Source organism: Trachemys scripta, chromosome 18 (genome assembly GCF_013100865.1).
Source record: "Trachemys scripta elegans isolate TJP31775 chromosome 18, CAS_Tse_1.0, whole genome shotgun sequence".
NCBI classification, from domain to species: domain Eukaryota; kingdom Metazoa; phylum Chordata; order Testudines; family Emydidae; genus Trachemys; species Trachemys scripta.
Window position 1 is genome coordinate 8,280,364 of NC_048315.1, and position 26,820 is coordinate 8,307,183.

A 26,820-nucleotide genomic window follows, 5' to 3' on the forward strand; every position below is an offset into this window, starting at 1 on the left:
CCTTGCTCTACAGCTATCTTGCATGCAACAATTTCAATGGTTATATGAAGGAAGCTGCACAAAAGATAGATTTCTTGGCCCAACCGCCACCCCTGTGCTAGTCTTCTTAAGGTCCAGGACTCCACTATTTATGACATCTGGTCTAAATGCAAACATAGCTTAGATTTGACAGTTCCCATGGAAAGGGTGGATGCTGACCAGTGTTCTGCCCTCCAGGAGGCTCACTGCCCGGCCCCTCCCGAAGTCCCCAAAGGGACTTACGCTTGGCCTGCTGTACCTGGGTGAATGTTGCCCTTAATGTATAGTTTAGGAACATGAGGTCTGACTTTGATCTCACTGAGACCAGTGTAAATCAGGATTAACTCCCCTGAAGTCAACGTGTACGTGAAAAGAGAAATTGGCTCAGAGCCTCATCTTAAGAAGCAAGTGCAGCATTTAAAGGTTACTTGGCTTTTGAGGCAGTACTGGTCTAGCTTGGGAAGAAACAGGCAAGTATTAAATAGGGGTGAGGCTCCTTTGGTTCCCGCTCCCCTGCTCTTTGGGATGCGGGGCAGGAGACTGGCGATCTTATATGTCCCTCTTTGGGCTACATCAGCTGGTGTGGTGTTGCTTTTGTGGCTTTGTTTTGCTGGCAGAGTAGTATGCAGGGGCTTCCATCCCCTCTGGAGCTCTGGGCACGCCCCCTTCGTGCTGCGACACAGTTTGAAGCTCATCCAGCTACTCAACCAAAAGTGGGTGGGGTGAGGGATGGTAGGAAAAGTTTGTTGAGAGCAGGCTAACGTGGAGGCTTTTGAAGCTTGGGGATATTGTCTGTTGCCTTTGCCCCTGCACTTTGATGTGACAGAACAGTTCCTCGTGCTCTGGGTTGCTGCTCCAATGGTTAGAGCAGAAGACTTGGAGTCAGGGCCCTTGTCTCTGCCACTGACTCACCATGTGGCCTTGGGCAAGTTGATTAGCCTTTCTTAGTCTCAGTTTCCCCACCTGTGAATGGCTGTAAGAACATGTACCTCATGAGCTAATCGCTGTTAGTAAAGCATTCTGAGATAGCGGGATGAAATATGCTATGGAACTACAAAGTATTATTGTTGGGCTAAATTCATCCCTGGAGTAACCCCATTGACTCCAATGGTAAATTCTATCCCATTAAGTCTAATCAGGGTCCATTCATAGTACCCTCCTTCACCAGGTTAATGAAACCTTATGTAAAAACCCTCACAGGTTTATTTTCTCTCCTGATCCAAAGATATTTCCATGGGTTTGTTTTGGTATATTAAGTACTGTTTTGGGGATTTGGGGGCAAGAGAGGTTTTTTTCCAATGTTTCACAGATTTCTCTCTTACCATTCTGCCCAGGTGTTCAACCCTGTTGTACTGTGAACATGAGCTGAGATGTGTCCCGCCCCCTTAGCACGTGGATGTCTTTGTGAACTCCATTTCTTCTCCAGTGCATTTGGTATGTTTCATCTCCCTCTCCTCTGAGTGCCCTCTGCCTTTCCTGACTGGCAAACGCAAAAGCCCGCGTGACTGGAGGCTGAGAGATGGTGAAAATGAGCTGTCTCACTTCCCCGCCACTTCAGACGGCCTGCAGGGCCATCACAGATGCTCTCGCTCTGCATTATTGAAGCTCTCATTCGTCAGCACATAGTGGCACTTAGAGTCAGATGCAAACAGCCCCAGGAGAATTGTTTGTTCTTTGGCGAGCTAGAAAAACTGGTTCCCCGGCACTTTTAGACATTCCCATAATTGAATATAATTTGCCATTAGATTAATATCTCTCCACTGTTCACTAATGAGTCTGGGATATAGCTGTCCCCAACCTCAGCTTCTTTGTGATGCTAAGGCTCTGGAGGGTTCATAGGTAATGCATAATTTGTCCATACTGTTCTCTGAGTCAGCTTAACAGGCTGGATACAGTGACCTATAGGCCAGGTTCTTTACTGCCAAGTAGGACATATCTGGGGGAGGAAGGGAGTGTAGGAGGCAGTACTGTCTAATGATTAGCACTTAGGTATCTGGGAGCCATGACTCCTGGGTTCCACTGCTGTCTTTGTCACTGACTCTTTTGGTGATGTAATTCCTGTGTGCCTTGCTTTCTCTGCCTGTAAAATAGGGATATAATAAAAGTTTGTAAAGAATTTTTGAGGTCCTGAAACGATTGGACAATGGGTAGATAAGAGTTACAGTCCTGATGTTACAAATGGGTAGCCTAAGGCATAGAGAAGCTAAGGCTGAGCTAAGGCATAGTGGGATTAATTTTAATGGGATTTGGGTGTCCAAATCCCCTAAGGTGAATTTTAAAATCTCAGCCCACATGACTTGTCCATGGTGAGACAGTGGAACAGAACTCGGGAGTTCTGACTTTCAGTACCTAGCTCTAGCTACCAAATAATATCACACCATATGATTTCCGGCATCACAAACTGAAGCATTTGAGTACCTAAAAACGTCCACTTTCTACATCTGAATGTTTCCATTGAAGCTGTAAAAATCTATACTGCTTATTGCGCGTTGTTTTCCAGCTGTTCAGTGAGTGTGTTTTTTCTTTTATTCGTTCCATTATTTTACACGAGAAAGCAGTTAGACAGGTTGGTAATGGACAAGAGCGCTCATCTTTACTTTTTGGAAAATCAGCATAACCTTTGACTTTCTCTAACCTCCTGACATTTCCCCAGTGCTTCATTGACTTTACAAAAATAATGATCAGTAGTCCAGTAATTCTAACAACCTCTGATTGCTGTCATCCAGTCTAGCTGGTTTGTATTCAATATTTCCAAGTATTCCTTTACTGTACTTGCTCCTTAACAAGAAATACAAAGAAGACTGTCAACAAACAAGCGATATAAAGAAGTGTCAACAAACAGAATATGAGGAAATACCCCAAAATAACTATTGGTAAAGGTAAAGATCTCACCTACCTCATAGAGAGTTTGTGATCTTAAATTAATCCGTGTCTGTAAAGTGGTTTGAAATTCTCTGATAACAGGTACTGTTGAAGTGCACGGGCTAATAAAGAAAGATATTTTAATGGATTTACAGTAAATTAACCATGATTATCATCACTGCAAATTGTGGCCCCGTACATATATAAACTTAGGGGCACATGAGGGAAAAGGCACAGATCTGTGGTTAAAATGTATCATCTCTGCTCTGTCTAATACTTCTCTTCAAAGGCATCACTGACAGACTGAAACAGACTTCACAGCAAATTTTTTCCAAACTACAGTGTATTGTGTCATCCATGGTTTTGGAAATAGCTGAATACCGCAATCCCTTAGTGTTGTTCAAACCAAGACATGCTGTAGAGCCTTGTTGACGTATAGCATATTGTACACATACCTAATTTTAAAAATATTCTGACCAGAATCAGTCTGTTACTGCACTTAGACATGCTATGCACTGTGGACTATAATTTAGATGAATTGTCCCAGTCTCCCATATCATGTTGACTAACAGCTCCCTTGGAAAGGAATAATTGATATTTGAACAAGCTGACTTGGTCTCTCGCTGACATGGGGCCTGATTTTGAGTAGTGCTGAGCACCCAACTGAAATCAGTGAAATCAGGGACCTCTGGCACAATGTAAATAATTTATCTGAGCACCGATAGTATTAGGCATGCAGCAATTCATAGATTCTAGGGCCAGAAAGGACCATTGTTGTCATTTAGTCTGACCTCTTGTATAGCACAGGCCATAGAAGTTCCCCAAAATAATTCCCCCCTGCAATACCATACAGGTTAGAAGGGTAGTGAGTAGGGTTTGTTTTATCCTACCTCTATTTACTAAATGACCTTTTACAGTTGCATCAGGCATAGCATCTTTTAAACAAGGCTAAACCTCATAATTTACTGCTATTTTTAAAGGATACTAAATTAGATCCCCCTGTATGACAAAGACAGATAATATCAACTGGCTTTGTTTAAGATACATTTAAAATAAAGAGTTTACCACTGGGCCCCTTTTTACAGAAACACGCTCAGAAAGACAATTTTTAAAAAATTCAGAGAAGGTACTTCACTTTAAGCATATGCTACAGTGTCATTGACTGCACTGGAACTTAAACACGTGCTTAGGCTCCTTCCTGAACAGGAACATTTTCCTAAGCTGGGGGCTAAATACTGACATGAATGGGAGTTGTGTCCTAGTAAGGAATGTGTGAATCCTGAGGTCTCTGTCCTACAAGTTGTTCCATGTGGGCAGACTGTGGCCACAAATGTTGGGGATCAGAGATTTAGTAAGAACATGGGATTTGGCCCAGTGTATGAAGACACATGTATGGCAAGCAATTGACTAGATGATTCTAAGCAGTGGCTAGTGTGGTCTGAATGTACCTTCAAGTGACATATTCATATGCGTTTTGCCATGGCGTATAAACCAAGCTGTAGATTTCCCTTGTCTCCAAAGAGCAGACTAACACCCAATCAATGGAGGTCGCTTGCTCTTTCTTTGTGTGGTTCTAGGTGCTTAAAATTCCACTTGTCCTGTAGGATGAATTCCATTGACAACCACTAAGTTCTGGTAAGCAAACAACCAAAAAAGATACTCTTTTATAGAATGTTTGGAATATTGAGGTTCTAAGACTGTAGCAATTGCATTTTTGTCTTTACAAAGCTGTTCTTTATAATAAGCTGCCATGTTTTAGAATGGCCTTCTTTGTGTCTCATGGGGTGATCAGAATAGCACACAAGATCCCTTGCAGAATTCCAACAGTTTAACCACAAGTGTCGGTAGGGTCATTGCTAGATTCCTGTTGTTCCCTGGTCAGAGGTTAGTAATCAGTTCATGAAGAAGAGGCTTCCACCAATTCATTTTTTTTCTGAGGTGGGTTTAAAGAGACTCTGTTATTACTTTTTCCTTTCTTTCACCAACATCAGGAAAGCATAATGATCATGTGTTGGCTTATAATGTGAATTGACATGATACCATCAGCCTAGCAGGTGGGAGCACCAATGAGATATTTTGTTGTTGTTTGACTTGAGAGATCAAAGTGTTCGTAGCACTTTGTGTAGTTACTACATCATAGCTGATATCCTGGCTCGCCACTGCTTTTATTTCTCTTTAGTATTCATTACTTTTGGAAACATCTGTAATAGGTATTTTTATCTAATCAGCACATTAGGTTTTCTGGACTGCACTCAATCTCTTTGTGACTGTTTTGGTAGTTTAAAATAAAATGTAAGTGTGAAGGGGAGCCAGGGGCCAGAATGTAACACTGCAAATGTATGTTTCCTCACCGGTTACCACGGTTTCTCTGACAAAGGAATTCCACTCTCTTGCGATTATGCACCATGGTACTTTGCTGTTTTCTGGAGTCAGATAATTAGATGGTGAAGCAGGACAGGCCTCTTAGTAACTGCTACATGTTGAACAGGTTAACAACCAAACATGCAGGCCTGGGTTCTGTCTACAGTTACATGACTTAATGCCTTTGAATGAACAAGGGGAAAGAAATATGGTCTAGTGGCTAATGCAGGGAAATGGAAGGCATAAGGACTGGGTTTCATTCCTGGCTCTGCCCGAGATCACACAGTGAGTCTGTATCAAGTCCCTTAAACTTTTTACCTCAGTTTCCCCATATGCAAAATACTTGAGATGTAATGCTTGTCATTTGTCAAGCTCTTTTCAGTTTTTGGGTAGAAGTTGCAAAGTATATGCTAAGCCCTGTAAGATGCTGAGTGGCTCTTAACTCTCATTGAAATTAACATCACAATCTCTCTGTTCTCTGCCATGAACCCTAGAAAAAAACTTGACAACAAGTAGTCTGCTAGTGTATCATGCTGACTATATTGTTGCATTGTTTCCCTCTCAGACTATTTGTATGAATCTGTTGTCTCTTGTACTATTTACATTGTTAGGTGTTTGGCTCGGAGACTGTCTTTTTGTTCTGAGTTTGTAGAGTACCTAGCACAGTGGGGTCCTGGTCTATTAATAATAATTAATATGCGTGTCATAATTTTAGGTCCCAATCCTGCAGTTGGATCAGTGTGGGTGCAGGCAATCCTCCTACATGGTTCTAGTTGCAGGACCTCGGCCTTGGTTTGTAAAGGCAACAAATTAGTTTAGGTTAGATTTAGGGCAACAGTCTGAGGAGAGATTATCCATAGAAAAATAAAATCCAAACAGGGACCTTCCTTCTCAAAGAATTAGTGGAAAAGTGTCCTATATATCCAGCATAAATCAGCAACATTAACAAGGCTGAATGCTCTTGTTTTCGTACCATAGGTGGAAGACTAATTGATAAATCTGACGGAATGTGAGAAATGAAAAAATCCCAGCATGTTAAATTCAAAAAGCAGGAGGAATTCCAGCAGAAGAATACATTTGTGAAATGTCACAGTTAACGCATGTCTGGCTTTGCCCAGTAATAAGTGCTTTCCCATGTAGAAAAGTTTGTTCACAGTAAGCACATCTCTCTCCAAAGATTTGTGCAGGATACAGCTCGTATTGCTAAAGGGTAGGTGCTTTGGTGTGAGATTCAGTGATCACTGGCTGACCTATCAGACACTGGGTGAGGACATGGTTTGTACTGCTGTCTGCACTGATGACCGGAACAACTTTACAACAAAACATCCTCCTTACTTTCCCTGCATAAACCCTGATTTTCAGAGCCCTGCTGTTAACCTGCTATATTGGGCCAGAACTCAGGGAAGGTTTGGGGGTAGGTTAGGGAGGGCAGGTTGGTTGGGAGCAGAACTTGACTGAGTAGTAATGTGTTACAGGAAGTTCTACTGATATTCCTCATGAGTCATATTGGCACCTCCCTGTCCTTTTATATTATGTTTGGAGAGAGGCAAGGGACCCGGAGCTGGGAGATCCAGGTTCTGTTTCCAACCTTGCCATTGGGCAAGTCACTTTCCCTTCTCCATGTTTCCTGCTTCCCCAGCCAGCCCACCCACCTTACCCCTACACACTGACTGCCTGCTGGATGGGAACCCACAACTCCCTACAACCACCAACTATTTGGAGATATAGAAGTATCGCATTTGTCATTGGATGCCAAAGACAGCAAGGCCCCCACTACCCTGAATTCGGTGTTGGAAAATGTGTCTTCTCCCCGCAGCCCACCCCCAATATGGATCGTGTCACACAACTACAGTGCTAGATGTCAAGGCCAGGCTGGGGGCGGCCAACATGCACTGGTCAGTTATCAAGCTGTGATAAGAAGATATGTCATGGAGTTAGGGTCGAGCCAAGTGAGGGTATTAGGAAGTTGGGGTCAGGCACTGAGTTGCAGGCAGGAGACATGTAATGGAATTGGGGTTGAGCCAGGTCAGGATACCAGGAAGTCAGGGTCAGGCACCAGGTTAAAGACCGAAAGCAAGTAGTGGACGAACTGGGGTCAGGAGCCAGAGTCTAAGGTTCATGGTAATGCAAGGTCTGGAGCAGAAGCGGATAGTCTTCATAGTTGCTCAGACAGTATTTAGTTTTACAGGGCCAGCCAGCAGAAACCCAGCATGAGCTCCAAATGGCAATGTGTAAGTGTTGGTAGCCCAGAACCTCGATGGTCCCAGATTCTAGTCCCACAGGTGCTTAGACTAGAGCAGCGGTTCTCGAACTTTAGCGATGCGAGGACCCCCATTTTGCTTTAAAATTTTTCAGGGACCTCCAAGCCAACCCGCTCAGCCCCAAGCACCACCCCCACTCCACCCATTTCCCCAAGTCCCCGCCCCACCTCTTCCTGCCCCCCGCTCTCTCCATTCCCCCCTCCATCCATCACTCGCTCTCCCCCACCCTCACTCACTTTCAGTAGGCTGGAGCAGGGGGTTGGGATACAGGAGGGCGTGTGGGCTTTAGGAGGCAGTTGCGGTGCAGGTGGGTGTGGAGGGTGCAGGCTTTGTGAGGGAGTTTGGGTGCGGGAGGGGGTGCAGGCTCTGGCTGGGCAGCGCTTATCTCTGACAGCTCCTGAAAGCAACTGGCACATCTCTCTGGCTGCAGCTCCACGTGCTGTCCCTTCCTGCAAGCACTGCCCCCGCAGCTCCCATTGGCCAGAAACTGTGGCCAATGGGAGCTGCAGAGTTGGCACTTGGGGTGGGGACAGCGTGCGGAGACCCCCCCACACCAGGGGCCACAGGGACATGCCAGCCGCTTCCGGGAGCGGCGCAGGGCCAGGGCAGGCAGGGAGCCTGCCTTAGACCCGCTGCGTGGCTGAACTTTTAGCTCCTAAAATCTCCTGGTTTGGCTTCAGTAACATCCGGGAGATAGAGGGAACGGTAGGAGACGAGGGAGGTGGAGGAGTTGATCAGTGTGGCCCGTGGACCCCTTGGGGAGTACCCTCGGGCACCCCCAGGGGTCCACAGACCCCAGTTTGAGAAACGCTGCACTAGAGCCTTCCTTATGCCGTGTGTTCTAATGTCCTGTCTATGCTGCAAACATCGCTGAATTGAAGGACCATTTACCGCATGGTGGTTAAATGGTGCAAGGCTGGCCATATTTGCGGATACAGTTAAAACATGGTTCGGTCCAATCTGCGTTGCAGTACAAATCCATATGTAACTGTATCAGAGGACAACCATGCAACAGTGCCCTTGCCCCCCAACATGGTTGCTGTTATAATGTAGACATGTTCTCAGTTGGAACCATGTTTACATTGAGTTTATGCTTGGCTCCCTAATGCTGATAAGAGCTAGTGGAGGTGGGGCACAGAGTGTATTATTGTGCTAGGATTAGGTGTTCGTCTGAGGAGGGGGTGGATGAACGCATATAAACAAAGATCCCATTTTTTTCATTGAAGAGGGAGGATGGTCTTATGGCTAAGGTGCTGGACTGGGCCTCCCAAAAAGGTTCAATTCTGTGCTCTGCCACAGACTTCTTAGGTGATTTTGGGCAAGTCATTTAATTTCTGTGCCTCCTGTTCCTTAACCGTAAAATGGGAACAGTGCTGTTCCTGACTCCCACTCCCTCTTTGTCTTGTTCCTTTAGGTCAGTGGTTCTCAACCTATTTACCATTGTGGGCTGCATATGTAGCTTTCTATGTGTTATGTGGGCCACATCCATGCAATATATATACTACCTGTATGGCCCTGAGGATGTCACATGGGCCACCACTGTTTGCTGATTGGTCCACAAGCGGCCTGCAGCCCGCAGGTTGAGAATCACTGATTTAGACTGTAAACTCTTTGGAGCAGGGACAGCCTCTCAGTGTGTGTATATACAACGCTTAGCACAATGAGGCCCTCTAGGCACTATCGTAATACAAATAATTAGGGTTGTCAAATGATTAAAAAAATTAACCGCGATTAATTACGATATTAAAAAAATTTATCACAATTGATCACAGTTTTCATTGCACTGTTAAACAGTAATAGTATATATATGAATTTAAATGTATTGTAAATATTTTTGGATGTTTTTCTACATTTTCAAAATATATTGATTTCAATTACAATGCAGAATACAAAATAAGACAGAAAAAAAGGGGGACATGGGTGCACCCTAGCATGCTTACTGAACAGAGTGCTCCCATGAGGCATCAGTTACAGAACAGGGCATTGTTTTGAAAAGAGACTTCAAACAGAAGTGCAAAATTAAGTGCATCCATCTAATGTTTCTGCTGGGCTTAGTACAGTTCCCTGGAGGGATCTCTACTGCATTGTCATTGTTCTTTGCTTGGATACTGGGCTACTCTGTGCAGCCTATTAAATTGTTTAGAATAACTCAAGGTGTAAAAGCCTGAAGCTTTATTGCTAACATGAATTGGTTAGTATAAGGAACATAACTTTCATGCATAATACATACACATGATAATCAAACAGTTATGCATGGGTGACTTAGGAGGTTATTGCTCTGCCTAATGGTTTTGAATCTGATTACATGATGTTTTGCTAAGGTCCTTCTGACATTTTTATTTTAAAATAATTTGATTTGGGTTCTTTAGTAATTAAATACAATTTCTGGAACAGTTGTCTTGAATTCTCCAACTGCCAATTAAGAAAAAGCCTTTGAAAATGTATATTATGGACCAAAATTGTCCTTGGTGTAAATCTATTAATCAGTGAAGTTAATCTAGAGATGAATTTGGCCCTGTGTCTCCAAATGAAAGGCAGGAGATATATAATCTGTTTATGGTAGGGCTGTCAAGTGATTAAAATATTAATCACGATTAATCGCGCAATTAATCATGCTGTTAAACAATAATAGAATACTATTTATATAAATATTTTTGGAGGTTTTCCACATTTTCAAATATATTGATTTCAAATACAACACAGAATACAAAGTGTACAGTGCTCACTTTGTTTATTTTTATTGTAAATATTTGCACTATAAAAATAAAAGAAATAGTATTTTTCAATTCACTTAATACAAGTACTGTAGTGTAATCTCTTTTATCATGAAAGTTGAACTTACAAATGTAAAATTATGTACAAAAAATAAATGCATTCAAAAACAAAACAATTAAAAACTTTAGAGCCTACAAGTCCACTCAGTCCTACTTCTTGTTCAGCCAATCACTCAGACAAACAAGTTTTGCAGGAGATAATACTGCCCACTTCTTGTTTACAATATTACCTGAAAGTGAGAACAGGCGTTCACTTGGCATTGTTGTAGCCAGCGTTGCAAAATATTTATGTGCCAAATGTGCTAAAGATTCATATGTCCATGCTGAGATTCTGCTCAATAACGATCCAAAGCAGTGCAGACCACCGCATGTTCATTTTCATCATCTGAGTCAGATGCTACCAGCAGAATGCTGATTTTCTTTTTTGATGGTTTGGGTTTCTATAGTTTCTGCATTGGAGTGTTGCTCTTTTAAGACATCTGAAAGCATGCTCCACACCCTGTCCCAGTCAGATTTTGGAAGGCACTTCAGATTCTTAAATCTTGGGTCGAGCGCTGTAGCTATCTTTAGAAATCTCACACTCGTACCTTCTTTGCGTTTTGTCAAATTTGCAGTGAAAGTGTTCTTAAAACGAACAACATGCTGGGTCATCATCCGAGACAGCTATAACATGAAATATATAGCAGAATGCAGGTAAAACACAGAGCAGGAGACATACAATTCTCCCCCACGGAGTTCAGTCACAAATTTAATTAACGCATTATTTTTTTAAGGAGCGTCATCAGCATGGAAGCATGTCCTTTGGAATGGTGGCCAAAGCATGAAGGGACATATGAATGTTTAGCATAACTGACATGTAAATATCTTGTAATGGCGGGTACAAAAGTGCCATGTGAACGTCTGTTCTCACTTTCAGGTGACATTGTAAATAAGTGGGCAGCATTATCTCCCGTAAATGTAAACAAACTTGTTTCTCTTAGTGTATGGCTGCACAGGAAGTAGGACTGAGTGGACTTGTAGGTTCTGAAGTTTTACATTGTTTTGTTTTTTGAGTACAGTTATGTAACCAAAAAAATTCTACATTTGTAAGTTGCGCTTTCACGATAAAGAGATTGCACTATAGTACTTGTAGGAGGTGAATTGAAAAATACTATTTATTTTGTTCATCATTTTTATAGTGCAAATAAAAATAATATAAAGTGAGGACTGTACACTTTGTATTCTGTGTTGTAATGGAAATCAATATATTTGAAAATGTAGAAAAACATCAAAAATATTTAATAAATTTCAATTGGTATTCTATTGTTTATTAGTGCGATTAAAACTCTGATTAATCGCGATTAACTTTTTTGAGTTAACTGTGATTAATTGACAGTCCTAGTTTATGTTTTAAAGTGAATTTCGATCTTGGATTTGGTGACTTTTCCCAATGTTTGATTTGCCATGTTTGCAAAGTGTTTATCTGCTGTACTGAAATTGCCGAAGTTGGTTTTACTTGCTTTCTGTGTTTAGAGAAACACTTAATTATTTATAAATAATAACACTGCAATTGGAGATTTTGAATGGTTTTATTTAGATTGTAACTCTTTGGGGTAGAAAATGCTGCTGTTGTTGTTGTTTATTCAGATGGTAAGCCCTTTGAGGCAGAGGCCATCTTTTTGTTCTGTGTTTGTACAGTGCCTAGGACATCAGAGTCCCAAGTCCATGACTGATTGGGGTTTCTGTGTGCTACTGTAATATGAATAACAATGAATGATTGGCTCCACAGGTTTTTTTTTTCTGGACACGGTCTCTTGGAAGTTATCATATTCCTTTGATTAGGGAATCCAATACTTCCTTTTTAAAAAGCCAACTAACCTCCTCCCCTTAGAGCTGTTATTCCCATGAATTTCTAATGTACAAGGGAGGGATTTATTAAAGAGGAATTTATAACCACGCCAGAAGATAGATATGATGACTTGGAAAGGGGAGTAAGGCAATGTGTTATCCAAATTGTGGTGACGCCAGTTCCTTTTGTGGTTCTTGTTCTGAATTAGAACACTGAACTGCTCTTTCTCAGTAGCAAATCCAAGTGACTGTGTTTATACAAATGTTTGACAGTTCTAAAATCTCTCTCTGAAGCTCCCTCTGCAGAAAACTGCTCATTTCCGTAAGTGCCATATAAACACGTCTGCTTAGTCGCTGTGAAATGTTAATAAATATTTGAAAATACAGCGTTGTGCTGTTTAGGGAGAATGTGTGGCTTAGTGGTTAGAATGGCACTGGAAGCCAGGACTTGACAGACACAAAAACACAATTGTGGTCTGCCTAGTCATGCTTTTCCTCCCAGCTTAGGAGGTAAAAGTATATTTCTCTGTCTACTGATGCCCATTACCATGGTATCTACGTACCAGTTGTATTTCTTTGCCTGGAGAGATGCGTCCAAAGTTTTGGCAGACCTAGGCCCCATTTCCAGCTTTGTTTCACCCTGCTTGGTACTTGAGATAAGTCTCCTTATTATCTGTACTTAATGTGGCTAAGGTAGAATGTAGAATTAGTTTAATATATGCAGCGTCCTAGTCTATCCAGGGAACTGTCTCCTGCCTTAGACCTTGTGACAGGATAATAAGTAATTAACAGCTAATAGGTACAAACAGTCTTTAGCAACTGTGACACTGTTTGTTAAGCTCCATGGCCTTGCTACTGGCCAAGCAGAATAAACATACGTAGTGTAAATGACCTATGTGTGCTGTGAATGGAGCTGGTCAGACCTGAAGGGTTTTTTTTTTGTTTTGTTTTTTTTTAAATGGTGGTGTTTTCCTGTAGAGGGTTGGAAAACACACCCATTTTCACTTTTTCCCCCTCCTTCCCACTCCCCACTTATTTTTTAAATCAAAATTTTTATCTGAAACATTCTTGACATTTTTTTGAAATGTTTCATTTACTGAAAACCATATTCTCTCTCTCTCTCAATGATTTCAAGATAATTTTTGACAAACTTCCTGAAATATTTAGAGGGAAGTCCATGTCTTTTCACCAAAAAGCCCTTCTTTCTATTAAAAAAAAATGTTCTGATCTGTTTTCCCCACGATTCTGTTCCAAGTGTGTTTTGTTTCTTGTTCCCAGGTTACATTATGCTCCAGTGTCTCAGGAGTCTGTCGTGTTGCTGAAGACGTGTCCTGCACAGGACCCCAGTGGAGAACTGCTTGGAACCAGGCCCCTCCATGTTGGCACAACAATTCCTGCTCTTCTGCTGAGGCATCCCGGATGTCTCCCCTTTGTGTGCTGGATTACTGGGCAGTAGCGTTAAAGGATGGCTATGTAGCTTCTTGACCACAAAGCTGGCAGGCGGCACCCTCCCCTCCCACCTCTTCCTCACCTAGGATTTATAGTTTCTTTCTTCCTTTTCTTTTTTAATTTCTAAAGTAGGTTTTAAAAGATTAAACATTTTTCAAAAACAGCTCTCAAAAATGACAAGCCTGTTCCGGCGGAGCAGCAGCAATGGCAGCTCAAGGAACAGCTCTTCCGCCCAGGAACTCAACAACAGCCGGCCCACCAGGCAGGTGCGACGGCTGGAGTTCAACCAGGCCATGGAGGATTTCAAGACTATGTTCCCCAATATGGATTATGACATTATTGAATGTGTTTTGAGGGCTAACAATGGAGCTGTGGATGCCACCATTGACCAGCTCTTACAGATGAATTTAGACGGCAGCGGTTATGATGACAGCTCGGACTCAGATGACAGTATTCCCGCAGAGGTAACATTCATTACCCCCGCTTCTTGCATGGGTTGGGGGCTTTGTTCACTGGCATCCAGGAAAAGGATCGGAGTTCTTGTCTATAGACAGGAACTATGTGGTTGGACTCCTGGGTTCTGTTATCGGCGTTTCCTGTGTGACCTTGGGCAAGCAATTTAGCCTCAATATATTTCAGTTTCCCCACCTGTACAGTGATTATAATACTATCCCGCTTTACAATGTGGCTTTATTAACCAGTGTTTTAAAGCATCATGACATCCTCAGATGAAAGACGCTGTATTAGGCTCCAATTCAGCAAAGCATTTGAGCACACACTTAACTTTTAAGCATGTGAGTAGTCCCACTGAAATCATGTGCCTATGTTCAAATACATTGACTTCACACATTTAAACTTCCGGTTCAGTATAAATACAATGAAGTCAATAAGACTACTCACGTGCTTGACAATTATGTACGTGTTTCCTGTATCAGGGCCTGAGTGCGGAGCATTGCACTTCATTCTTTGAGTTGCATTCTCTCTCTCTCTCTCTCTATTTAGGAAGTGTCTGTTCATTCAAGAAATGTACATGTGTATATTATACCGGTATAATGATCCATACCCAGATAGTGTATTAATTAAAGAGGTCTCTTTTCTCATGTCATATTTGCTGCTAGATTTTACCTTCAGTGTATTCTGAATTTTTAGGTTGTCCCTCAAGAGCTAGATGGATTGGTAGTGGAATATAAACATTCTTTTTTACCTTTGTGATTGGTTCAACTGCAGCTTGGATGGGTGATCACCAAAGCTGATTGCATTTGGCAGCCCTTGCATTGCTTATATGCCATGAGAAGGTGCAGTTAGAGTGCCTGGTCCAATAGCACTGGGGCTGAGGGCAAGAAACATCACCACAGTTTGGCCCTACATTTAGAACTGAGTTAACTGAGTCTTTGTCACTAAAGAGGAAGGAAGGAAACAAATCTTTTGAGTAAGAATTCGTCATATTTCCTTAGTTTTCAGAGCAGAAGAGTCTCGGCTTTGCAATGCTATTGTCACAGGAAATGTCAGCAACAACTATTTAACACATTCTCTGTATTCAGTTCTATGCTCTTTCATTTCTGTGTTCCTCATGTACCTTGAGATTGAAGAGTGGCTATGATCAGAATTTCTTTGCTGTAAGCAGGACAGATGCAAGATCTGATAAAGAGAAGGTAAAACATTGAAGCAAAGTATCTAGAAACAGCATAGCTAATACTTAATGACCTAGAAGGAAACCAAGGTGGTGAAATGAGGATGCATCTAAATGTTATGAGGGGTCTAGTTTGCTCTTAATGTATGTTTACAGCTGTCCCTCCCCCCCGTGTGGGCATGAAGTGTGTGAGTTCTCCATTGCTCAGTGTGTGTTATATACCTTTCTCTGTGTCTTATTTACAGAGGATGTGAGTCCGTTACAGTCCCCAGTTATAGAGCCTGTCTCTTCACCTTGAGCTGTAGATACTCATGTTTCAGGTCTGGCATTCCCTGGTTCAATCCCTGGTGTCAGCCAAGATAGTGGCCATCACATGTACATATAAAGTCTCACTTGGTGAGTTCCCTGTGCTGGCCATCCCTTTCCTATGTCTGCTGATGAGATAAACAGCAGTATGTTCCTATGTTCATAATAAAAATGAAACAAAGTTAAAATTCTGACTCCCAACACTTACTTTCTTTAACCTCTTAGTAGAAAATGATGACACAAGTGCATGAGGGAGAGGATGGAGAAAGGAAATTCCATGGGGAATCCATTTAGTTTGTGTCATTAGCCAGAGTGAGCAGATTTCCAGTCCATAACTGGATGGATGATGGGTAGGACCCAGGGTATCAAGAGAAAATCAGAGATCTACTGAAAAGGAAGTGTTTATTGAAAAAAAACCAAAACAGCTATTAACTGAAGATACAGACAGACTTCCATACAGCTTGATTTCCAGCTTTGTCTACTTTGTTTACCAGGGAACATGCTCCATCTGGAACTTCGTGCAAACACACAGACACATCTAGTGGTCTTCATATGTTCACTTCCAGTTATACTATTGTAACATATGGTGAGGTGCAGAAACTATGTCAAAGTAGTTTAAGAAGGAATTCTCTGGGTCTGAATGAACTAGAACCCTCATATCAGAGTGGAAACTGTGCATGTAACTCTCACTCATTGGAATGAAAAGTTATTCTGCAAACAAGTAACTTTTTAAGGCATGTTGAGTGGCAAAATGCAAAGGCACATGGCTGATAACTTCAGTTGCGCTTTCTGATAGTGTAACCACTCACTCTATTTTGATGAGCTTTGTTTCATAGGAACAAAAAGTAGGAAGAAAAAAACAGTGGGTGGGTGGGTAGGAAAAGTAAGAGCAGAGAGTTCTACCTGCAAAAGCTGATAAGGACAGACTGTGTGTCAGGCTTAGCAAAGTGGGCAGCTGGAAACTGGCTTCAGATTACAAGAGGCTCTTCGACTATTTATGGATTAAAAACAACCTGACAAAACAAGGATTTCTAAGAAGAGAATTGTGGCTTCTAATGTCAAGGCAATGGGATCTTGCAGGTGCTGGGGGGTCTAATTTCTTCTAATTGGAGTCATGCAATCAGGAGGGAGCTGTATTTTTGTGACTTGGGCCTAGATCCTTGTTAACCATATCATTCTGTCTGCTGTAGGCAGCATGAGCACCATCCTCCTCCTTCCCTTCCTCCTCCTGTCTCCAGTTGTATTGTGCCTGCATTAGGTATCAAGAAAGCAGGCTGTGTTCTGCAAATTGTCTACTTCTAAAAAGAAAATGTTCTCATTCTTGGATTCTTCTTCTTGGTCTTTCCAGTGGTGATTCCACCGTCGGGTCACCTGGGACGTTGCCCCACATAGAAAAAATATCTACGTAAAATAAATATCCCTGCCTTTCTTTCACAGTTACCCTTGGATCTTCCAGATGAAGTCCATGGGGAAACCCTAGAACATGGACTGTTTTCAGCAGGGCCTCCAAAGCCAGAGGGCATGCACACTTCAGTGAACAAGCTAGAAGCAACAGCCAAAGCCTGGGGGGCACTTTTAAAAGTGCCCTTTCTGAGTGCATGTGCCCCTGAGGAGAATTGCAGAGGATTACATACCTAAGATTTGCACCTGGAGCTGCCACTGGTGCACATTCACCTCCAGCCCCCCGCCCCCCCCAAGGAACTGCATAGACATCTAACAACATGATGTGTCATGGTGATATTTATAGCAAAGTAACACTGACAAGTGATTAAAGCAGGGGACTGGGAATTCATACTCCTGGGAATTCATACTTAGATCTGCTACTGACATCACTGTATGACCTTGGGCTGTGAACACAGACCCTGTGAAGATGGCCGCAGTGCACTGAACTGATTTTAAATGCCTAAACTACATTTAGGCATTCCTGTGTCCTGTGTTGAAACACCTAACTGATTAAGGGGTTTAAATCTCATTTTCAAAAGGGATTTGGACACTTAGGAGCCAAAATCCCATTGACAGTCAATGGGCCTCTTACCTACTTCACATGGAGAAGTTGGAAGACTCAATTAGTGCTAGTTTGGCAATGTAAGATCCTCTAATGTAAAGTGCAAATTGTTTATTAACAACAATCCAGGACTCCTCATCATACCCACTGATATTACACAGCAATTTGCTGGTGAGCAAAGTGTATTTCTTTTTATAGCTAATTTTGTGGTTGAAATTAGGGCCTGTGGAAAAGGAAGGTCTTCTACCCTTAGCCCTATCCCAACAATAGTGCAAGCAGGCACTGTTCAGGCTCTTCTCCTACATACTACAGCCAGCGCCCCTCGAATCGTGATCTGTAGCACCTCCTGCTATTCCCATCCTGGTTCCTGCATTGCTCAGTCAATGTATCTCAATCCTGAGCGCCCGCCCTCCTCCCCATTTTATTCCAGTCGTGGGTGTTTCCTGAAGAGAACCATCCATCACAAGAGTGAGAGATGTCAATGCTTAGTGTCTCATTTATCCTCAGACTCATTTTCATATGTGATCTCAATCCATATTTCCACAGGGGAGAGGCTCCAGCAGTAACCCAGCTGCTGCACCTATTAAGAAACTACCAAACTACAAGTATCAGAGGGGTAGCCATGTTAGTTTGGATCTGTAAAAAGTGGAAGAGTCCTGTGGCACCTTAAAGACTAACAGATGTATTGGAGCATAAGCTTTCGTGGGTGAATACCCACTTCGTCACGCATGTGTCTGACGAAGCGGGTATTCATCCATGAAAGCTTATGCTCCAATACGTCTGTTAGTATTTAAGGTGCCACAGGACTCTGTACCAAACTACAGTAGCTCAGAACAGTAAATAGGTCTCTAAACCACAAGAGCCCAATTCTAGTGACACAGGGGGCACCTCTCTGTACGTAGAATGTGACCCCAGCTCGTGAAGATAAGTCATCACTATGGAATTTTACGTAGGGCTTGTCTGCACTTAAAAACACTGCAGCGGCACAGCAGTAGTGCTTCAGCGAAGATGCTACATATGCTGATGGGAGGGCTTCTCCAGCTGGCGTAGGTACTCCACCTCCCCAAGAGGTGCTAGTGCTGTCTACATCAGGGGTTAGGATGGTTTAACTGGATTGTCCACACCCCTGAGTGTCATGTTATACTGACCTCATTTCCTAGTGTAGACCAGGCCTTAGGGTATGTCTGCACTACAGGTGCTACAGCGGAAGCATGGCATCTACACTGCTGTAGCATTGTAGTGTAGACACTACAGGGATGGAATGAGCTTTTTTTTTTTTGCTATAGCAAACCACCCTCTTGAGAGACGGTCGTTAGGTCAATGGAAGTGTTCTAGCAATGTCTATACTGGTTCTTGGGTTGGCTTAACTATGTCTCTGAGATGTGAATTTTTCACACCCCTGAGCCATGTAGTTAGGTTGAGCTAAATTTTAGGCATAGAGGAGGCCTCACATTCTGTAGCTTGTTCTGCAAAGGAGCACTAAATGAACTGAGTCATTAGCAGCCAGTAACTGTTTAAGAGCCACTCCCAAGTGCATGTGAGTTGTCAACGTATGCAGCGCTCTGGGTTTTGTAAAGTAGGTCAGGCAATGGGTCAGTCTGGAGGCCAGTCAGTAAAATATGCAAGAAGTTCAGAAGCAGGTTGCAGTTTGATTAGTGAGGCAGACACACATTCGAGTGCATGGTTCAGTCAGTGAAATATGCAGCTAGATCAGTTTGTTTTAAAAGGCACTTGAGGTCTGAGCCAAAACCTCACTGAGTCAGAGGAAAGACTTCCATTGACTTCAGACAGCTTTGGATCAGGCCCTTCGTGAAGTCTGTTCCTGGAGGGCATCGTGGGGATGGGAACCGAGATGCTTTAGGGCTTGCCTACACTTGTGAGTTACTGCGCTGTAAAGCCTCCCCCAGCGCTGTAACTCACTCCCCGTCCACACTGGCAGGGCACTTGCAGCGCTGTATCTCCCTGGGTACACCGCTGCAGGTACTCCACTTCCCCGAGAAGCATAAGAGATACAGTGGAGTGGCTACAACTCTCCCCTGTGAGTGTGTACCAGGAATCAACCTGGCAGCGCTGTACTGATCACTTTGTCAAGTGGCCAATCCTCTCCATTGTTGTGAAAGGCGGCAGGAATGCTGAAGTGCCGGTTTCAAAGCTCGTACCACAGACAAAAAGCAAACAGTTTGCTGTTTGCTTTGAGTGAGAGAATGAATGAGCAGGGGGCCGGGAGTTCGGAACTTGCAAAATAGAGTACTGACACGCTCCAGAAAACACTCTCTCTCCCCCCACATGCCCTGTCACACTCCACCCCACACCCCCGTTTTGAAAAGCACGTTGCAGCCACATGAATGCTGGGATAGCTGCCCATAATGCACCGCTACAAATGTTGCAAGTGTGGCCACGCCATTGCACTGGCAGCTGGCACTGTGGACAGACTGCAGCGCTTTTCCCTACTCAGCTGTATGAAGACAGGTTTACCTCACAGCGCTGTACAGCTGCAAGTGTAGCCAAGGCCTTAGTCTTCAGGGGCAGCTCATAAGTGACATCACTGCTGGTGAGAGATGCAGAAAGCTAGGATCAAATTAAAGACAGTCACCGGAAGCATCAACTTTTAGAGGAGGTCAAGAAGCAGCTCCTTGCCTGATCATGTTCCTCCCCCGAGAGATTACAGAGGAGTTGGGCACCTAACAGAGAAAAATAAACCTGTGTTTAAAATCAGTTCAGTGCACTGTGGCCATCTTCGCGGGGTCTGTGTTCACAGCGCAGGACTGCATGTGCAGAGCAATGCAGAGGTGTGGAGAACTCACTTACTTCCCACCATTTGGGGTGTGAACTGCAGACTCTCCCTATGCTGTGAGGAGAGGGAGTTACAAGGGAGAGAGATAAAGGCAACACCAGGAATGACTGCACTGTGCAGCACTGAAGGCCACAGTCAGCAGCCTGCCAGGAGTTGCCATGCCAACTGCTTGATCCTGGAAGGTGATCACTTTTCTCATAGAAGTCAGAAGTTGCTGAGGGAGGGATTTATTTTCAAAAATCACCTAAGTGTGCAAAGTTCATGTCTTTCAGTGGCACTGGTGTGCCTAAGTGAGGTGCTTTTGAGAATCCAACCCTGAGTGCTTAGCACCTTTCAAGATTGGGACTCTGATTTGCGCAGGAATTGTTGCACACTCTTAAAAACCAAAATGAAATGCACCCGGCCCTATCTGCTGGTGCTTGTACAGTATCTGCTTTGCTTGTTTAGTTTCACCAGTGATTAATACTATAGCTGATCAGCTGAGGCCCCTGAGTCCTAGTGTCCTACTACAACTACAACATGTGTGATGGGAGAGATGTTATCCCTGCCCCTTCCTTCAAGGAGCAGAGATGATGTGTATTCAGCTAGCCATTTTTCCATTAGGTGGTCAAGATGTCTCTGATAACTACAAGTTTCCCACCCACTGATTTATTACAATGTGTCTTAAAGGGACACTGCTGGGTTTGGCAGCCCCACATTAGCTTGCTGTAAAGTATGTGATGGGCCTGATTCTGGTCCCATGTTGACATTACACCAGTGCAGCTCCATGGACATCTATAGAGTTGCTCCTGATTTACACCTGTGTATGTGAGAGGAGAGGATCAGGCCTCCCTAGGCATGTCTTGCATTGTCCAAGCTCTCCTCTGCTGACCCGTGGCTGGTCTCTTATTCGCTCTCCTTCATTTATTTGTGTAGATTTTGGAGCGGACGCTGGAACCAGACAGTTCGGATGAAGAGCCTCCTCCTGTCTACTCACCCCCTGCCTATGATATGCATGTCTTTGACCGGCAGTATCCACAAGCTCCACCGAGCCCCCCTCCCAGGTAAGAGCCACGGTGTGGAGTCCACCCAGCATGAGTCCACTGCCTCGCAGGAAAGAGCCAGGAGCAAGCTTGTTCTGGGTTACCGTAATGGGGAGCCTCTAGTGTTGGGGTCACACTCTGAATCTCTGAAAGGACACTGTTGGGGTGGAGCAAGTGCATTTCAAGATGTTTATCTCACTGCCTGTAGTTTCCTTTTATAGACTGGAGTGGATTTGTTTCCTTAACAAAAGGTTTTGTCTCCCACCCATATACAAGTGTGCTTGGGAATGCCAGGCTATGCATGTTGGCTTGCTGCTATGGGGATAGTTGGGAGGGCCGGGCCACATAGGCTGGCGCATTGCTGAGCTTGAAATGGTAGTGAATCAAATCCACAGGATTAGGAACACCAGTTCATAAAAATGAAGCAAGCTAGTAGGTAACAGAAACATCAGGCTGCTTTCTTTTGGGGCTAGTGATGATGTTGTGTACACTGCCTTGTGGAGGAGGCACTGGTGACTAAGAAGTGCGAAGCACTAGTGATGGGGATTCTGATAGCTCCAGGAACCTCGCCTCCTCAGTGGGGATGTTTACGACAGGAGGGCAAAAATTGGAACCATTTATCTTTGAGCCTGATCTTTGCAGGAGGGGCAGGGTGGGTCTGGATCTAAACCGCACCAGATGCAAAATCAAAACCCGGATGAGCAAAGTTTAGTGCAATTGCAGCACAAATTTTTTCACCCTTCCTGTAGTCAGTAGATTTTGATGGAATGTTCCACCAGAAGGTGTGAAAGACTGTCCTGCAGCCTACTCCCTCAGGATAAAAAGCTTAGCATGAATGGAAAAGAACCATCCTTTCTCCTGTATTGCTAATTAGATGGGCTTGCACACCATTCAATACACTGTCCTTGCTGCTGTCTGCCATATTTTCTATTTCACCATGTTGCTTTGGCCAGAGGTTGAGTGTTTTTGAAGGGCAGATGCGCCAGACACATTCCGAGGCGGCACAAATGGCTTCACTGCGTTTTGGCTGGCCTCTTGTGGGGTCGGCTGGTGAGAGTTAATTAAGATTGGGTGAGATAAAGCCAGAGGGGATGAATGAAGATCACAGCTGGGTGAAAATGTCTGCAAGGCTGTAGAAACCCAACAGCTGAAAGGCCCAGAAAATAATTCGTGGATTGAATGGAATGTCAAAAATTAGCTAAAAGAGGTGAGCTGTTGTTTCATCTAAACAACAGCAGGTGGTTTCTCTCATTGAGCCTGTTGCTATTCATCACTGAAAACAAAGAGATTTTATAGTCAGAAAATCTAGAGTAACAGAGATGGTGGCTATAGAAATTGCACACATGTCTTTAAATGTAGACAGCCCACTGCATTCCTCAGGCACTAAAGCCAGACTTCATTCATTGTTCAATATGTCCTAGCAATCAGTTGTCACATACTCAGGAGTAAAATTTGACCATAACCTGACATGCTGCGCTTGCTGGGAACACCCGAAAATTAAGATCTCTTCCTGTATCACCTTGATGCAAAAACTATCGGGAACCTCCTGGGGAGCAGACCCTTTGGTCCTTCATAGATCTGACTCTGGTGTTTGCTCCAGCTGAAAACTGCTCTATGGTCTGGGGTGAAGCTGCTACGCTTAGGTTGTCTACATGGAACTACAAAGAGTCTGGTGGCACCTTAAAGACTAACAGATTTATTTGGGCATAAGCTTTCGTGAGTAAAAACCTCACTGGAACTGAATTTGGCCACTTGTATTATTAGTGGCTGTTTGAATTATATTGCAGTCTGTGTTAGGGCAAGTTGTTCTGGCAGACCTTCGACAAGATGCCATGACTGTCAAGTCTGCCTGGAGAGCTGTGACAGGTGAAAATCAACCGATTACATTTCCGGGTAACTGATGCCCCATTTTCAAACAGGAAACAACTTGCAGCGCCAACTCCAAGTTCTGCTTACATTCAAGGGAGGAATTCCACTCCTGCAGATGGGTGTGAGAGACAGTGGCTGATCTCTTGACACTCCTTTGCCAAAGCAGCTCACCCGCTGGTTCTTACAGAGTGGAAGCATCGGTGGGAGAGAGAGTCTAACACACTGAGTAAATTCAGGAGTCCATCACTGCACCTGCCTCCTTGTCCACTGAATCGTAGATCCTGGACCAGCCTCAACAGGGTACGCTCTGGCTCATCCAGAGTAGCCGCAACCATAGACAGGCACGCATTTCCTCCATGTGCTGTGACTGTGGAGCAGGATTGCAGACAATAACTCATGTGGTGGAAGTGTGCCCAACCCAACATCTGGAGGGTGGTTTACCCCTTGCCTCCTATGATACAGAGGCTATGCTTTGCTTACGAACCTGGACTGAGCTCTGTCATCTGCATATGAGAGGAGGAGGAGCAATCGCTAAATTGTACTGTGGATTAGATGAGCTTATAGTGAACTGGCCAGTAGGTATGTTCAAGTTGTAATAGTTGTCCACTGACCTAGTAGATATGGTGGAATCAAAAGTGCTAAATGGTGTAATGAGCCCTATACTGCTGAGACTCATTGAGATTCTCCCTTAGCTCGGCTGGAAGAGGCTTGGTCTTCTGGAGCAAGAGGATCCAAATTTTATCCCTCTTGTTGCCGTGATGTTCTGAGTGGCCGTGGGATGTGTATCACTGTGACAGCTGGGGAGTTCCAGCTGGTCCGGGATTTGATAAATTTTCATAGAGCATAAGGCCAGAAGGGATCACTAGATCATCTGAATATCATAGGCCATTAAACTTCATACATTTACCCCTGCATTGAGCCCAGTAATTTTGCTTGGCTAAAGCCTATCTTCCAAAAGGCATCCAGACTTAATCTGAAGACTCAAACCACCACTTCCCTTGGTAGTTTGTTCAAACTTACTGCTAAAAGTGGCCTGTTTTCTAACTGAAATTTATCTGGCTTCCGCTTCCAACCATTGTTTCTTATTCTGCCTTTCTGACCTAGATGAAAAAGCCCTTTTGTAGCTGGTATTTCTCCCTGTGAAGGCACTTAAATATATATTACATTTGTGGTGTCTTTTCTGTCTCTAGTTTCCATTATTCTGTGATATACTAAGAGGCTATCCAGTGCATCTAGGCTAGAAAAGCTTAGTTTTCCCCATAAAGCATAATACTGACATATATATATATGTGTGTGTGTGTATGTATATATATATATATATATATATAATAGAGATGATCAAATAGCTTATCAGTGCAACCACACACCTGTTTGCTATATACTGTAACTCTGAAATCGCCTTTTTGGAATACCAGTGGCTGTCCTCCTGGGGTTCCGCACAGAGATGCCAGCACATTACTGACCTGAGGGCAGCCTTGACAATTGGCAGAGAGCCCGAGGGCTGCGCCTGGTTTGTACAAAATGGATTTATCCAGCTAGCTCATCTTTCACCGTGAAGGCGGCACGGGGCACGCTGGTTTTGACCCAGTATTGTGTGCTGGGATCTGTAGTTGGGTTGGCCCTTCTCTGCTGGTTCAATAAGATCTGCAGCTGCTAAGGAGGCTGGCTTAGGAGAAGCAGGCTCCCCTAGAGAGTGTGGCTGTGAAGGGTCAAGTGATGCAATTCACTGATGTAGAATTGTCCTGGGGGTGGAGGGAGAAATATGCTCTCCCTGTTCCTTTAGTCAAACCCAAACACTACTTGATTCTTCTCTGGCTGATTCCTGCTGTCCCTCTGGCGCCTCTGCAGGATGGGTACAGTCAGAATTTGAAAGGGAAGTTCCAAAGTGGGAGTTGCCTGGGAAGAGGCTTTTATTTGTTTTCTTCCCCGTGTGTAAGTAGTAATGAAGACATGAACATTCACACGCAATCATCATCGCCTCCTACCACCTCTGCTGACTTTTATGCTTCACTGCAAGCCCTGAAAATAAAATCCACAGCTCCTGAGCTGTTAGAGAAAGCAATAAGTTCTTTCCACGTCAGCACGAAATCTGCCAGAGTGGAGCTCTTCACCTCCCACCTCCCTCCTCATCTCTTCTGCCCCCTGCCAGCTTTGTGCCTTCTTTCAAGCTGCCCTGTACTCCTCTCAATTAACGTACACCGGGCCCCCGCTGCCCCTCCAGCTTCAAACAGCTCCTGGAAACCTGACAACTAAGAGCATCCAGACTCCGCTCTGCGTTTGTTCTCAGCGTTCTGCCTGCCTCCCGGTGCCTGTGCGTTGTTAGCTCTTCAGGACAAGGATTCAGTTCTTTGAGCAGTGCATCTTGCTTTGGGTAAAGCACCTTGTATGCTGACTTTGATCAATAAATAATAACTTCTCCTGGGAGGCTGTTAATTGGGGAAATCCTTGACACAGAGGCCAAGCCTGTCCCACATGTGGGGAGATTTGGAATTTGGGGTGGGAGGGGAGGAGATGAAGATCCCAGAAGAAACTCCCTCCCCCTGAAAATGCAAAATAAAAGAAGCCAATTTCAAACTCCCAGAAATGCAGGCAGCACCACTCTAGCAGTGGGTTCGATTAGGCTGTGGAATAGCCTCCCCAAGGAAATGGGGTCCAGTGCTCAGGGCGTTTAAAACTAAGCATTAGGAAAGATACAACCGGGGGACAGTCCTGGTCGTGGTGACCTAATGGGTCTCTTCTGTGTCTGCGTTCTGTGATTCTGGGGAATGCTCTGGCAAATAGCCCCATCAGAACTCCAGAAAGAATTGACCAGTGCAAATGAAAGCATTAACAGACTGATAGGCAAGAAATGGCTGAGCAGGAAGGTCCCATGTCACATTATCCGAGTGTACATATAGGGGAAGATAGAAGAAATGGTGAGCAAGGCATGGTCTGTGCACCCAGAATGTGATAAAGGGCTGAGGATACAGGCTACCCATGTACCCAGACTGCCTGCTGTGATGGGTTAGATCACGGAAACCCCCTTGGGACTGCCATCTGATGTGTTGAGACTACCTCTGAGCCCGTTTTCCCTGACAGGAAACCTTGCCTTGTTTGAGCCAGACACGCTTGCCTGCTGCAAACACAGGCCCTCGGTCTGAACAACATCCCCAAAAAGCTGCAGGCTTAACTGAAAACAGCTTAAGAAGTGTTCCTGTCTCCAACACCCAGAGGCCCAGTTCCTAATGGGGTCCAAACCCCAAATAAATCCATTTTACCCTGTATAAAGCTTATATGGGATAAACTCATAAATTGTTTGCCCTCTATAACACTGATAAAGAGGTATGCACAGCTGTCCCGTTCCCCCCCCCCCCCCCGCATTAATACATACTCTGGGTTAATTAATAAGTAAAAAGTGATTTTATTAAATACAAAAAGTAGGATTTAGGTGGTTCCAAGTAATAACAGACAGAACAAAGTGAATTACCAAGCAAAATAAAATAAAACATGCAAGTCTTAACTTACAGTAAGAAAGTGATTACAGATAAAATCTCACCCTCAGATGTTTCAATAAGCTTCTATCACAGACTGGATGCCTTCCTAGTCTGGGCACAGTCCTTTCCTCTGGTACAGCCCTTGTTCCAGCTCAGGTGGTAGCTAGGG

The 26,820-nt window shown here is 43.9% G+C and overlaps 1 protein-coding gene across 7 annotated transcripts in view; it reads left to right on the forward strand.

The window, feature by feature from the left end:
- The window catches only part of CUEDC1 (CUE domain containing 1), a 117,369-nt gene that overhangs the window by 70,533 nt on the left and 20,016 nt on the right, over positions 1-26,820 (forward strand). For 4 of the 7 annotated variants that reach the window (XM_034752491.1, XM_034752492.1, XM_034752488.1 and 1 more), the window contains 2 exons: positions 13,382-14,016; positions 21,203-21,330. In XM_034752491.1, the coding sequence (XP_034608382.1) occupies positions 13,726-14,016; positions 21,203-21,330 (419 nt within the window). In that variant the 5' untranslated portion in view covers positions 13,382-13,725. Of the gene's footprint in view, positions 1-1,352; positions 1,453-13,381; positions 14,017-21,202; positions 21,331-26,820 lie in introns of all 7 variants that reach the window. The other 3 variants (XM_034752487.1, XM_034752489.1, XM_034752490.1) reach the window with 1 other exon arrangement.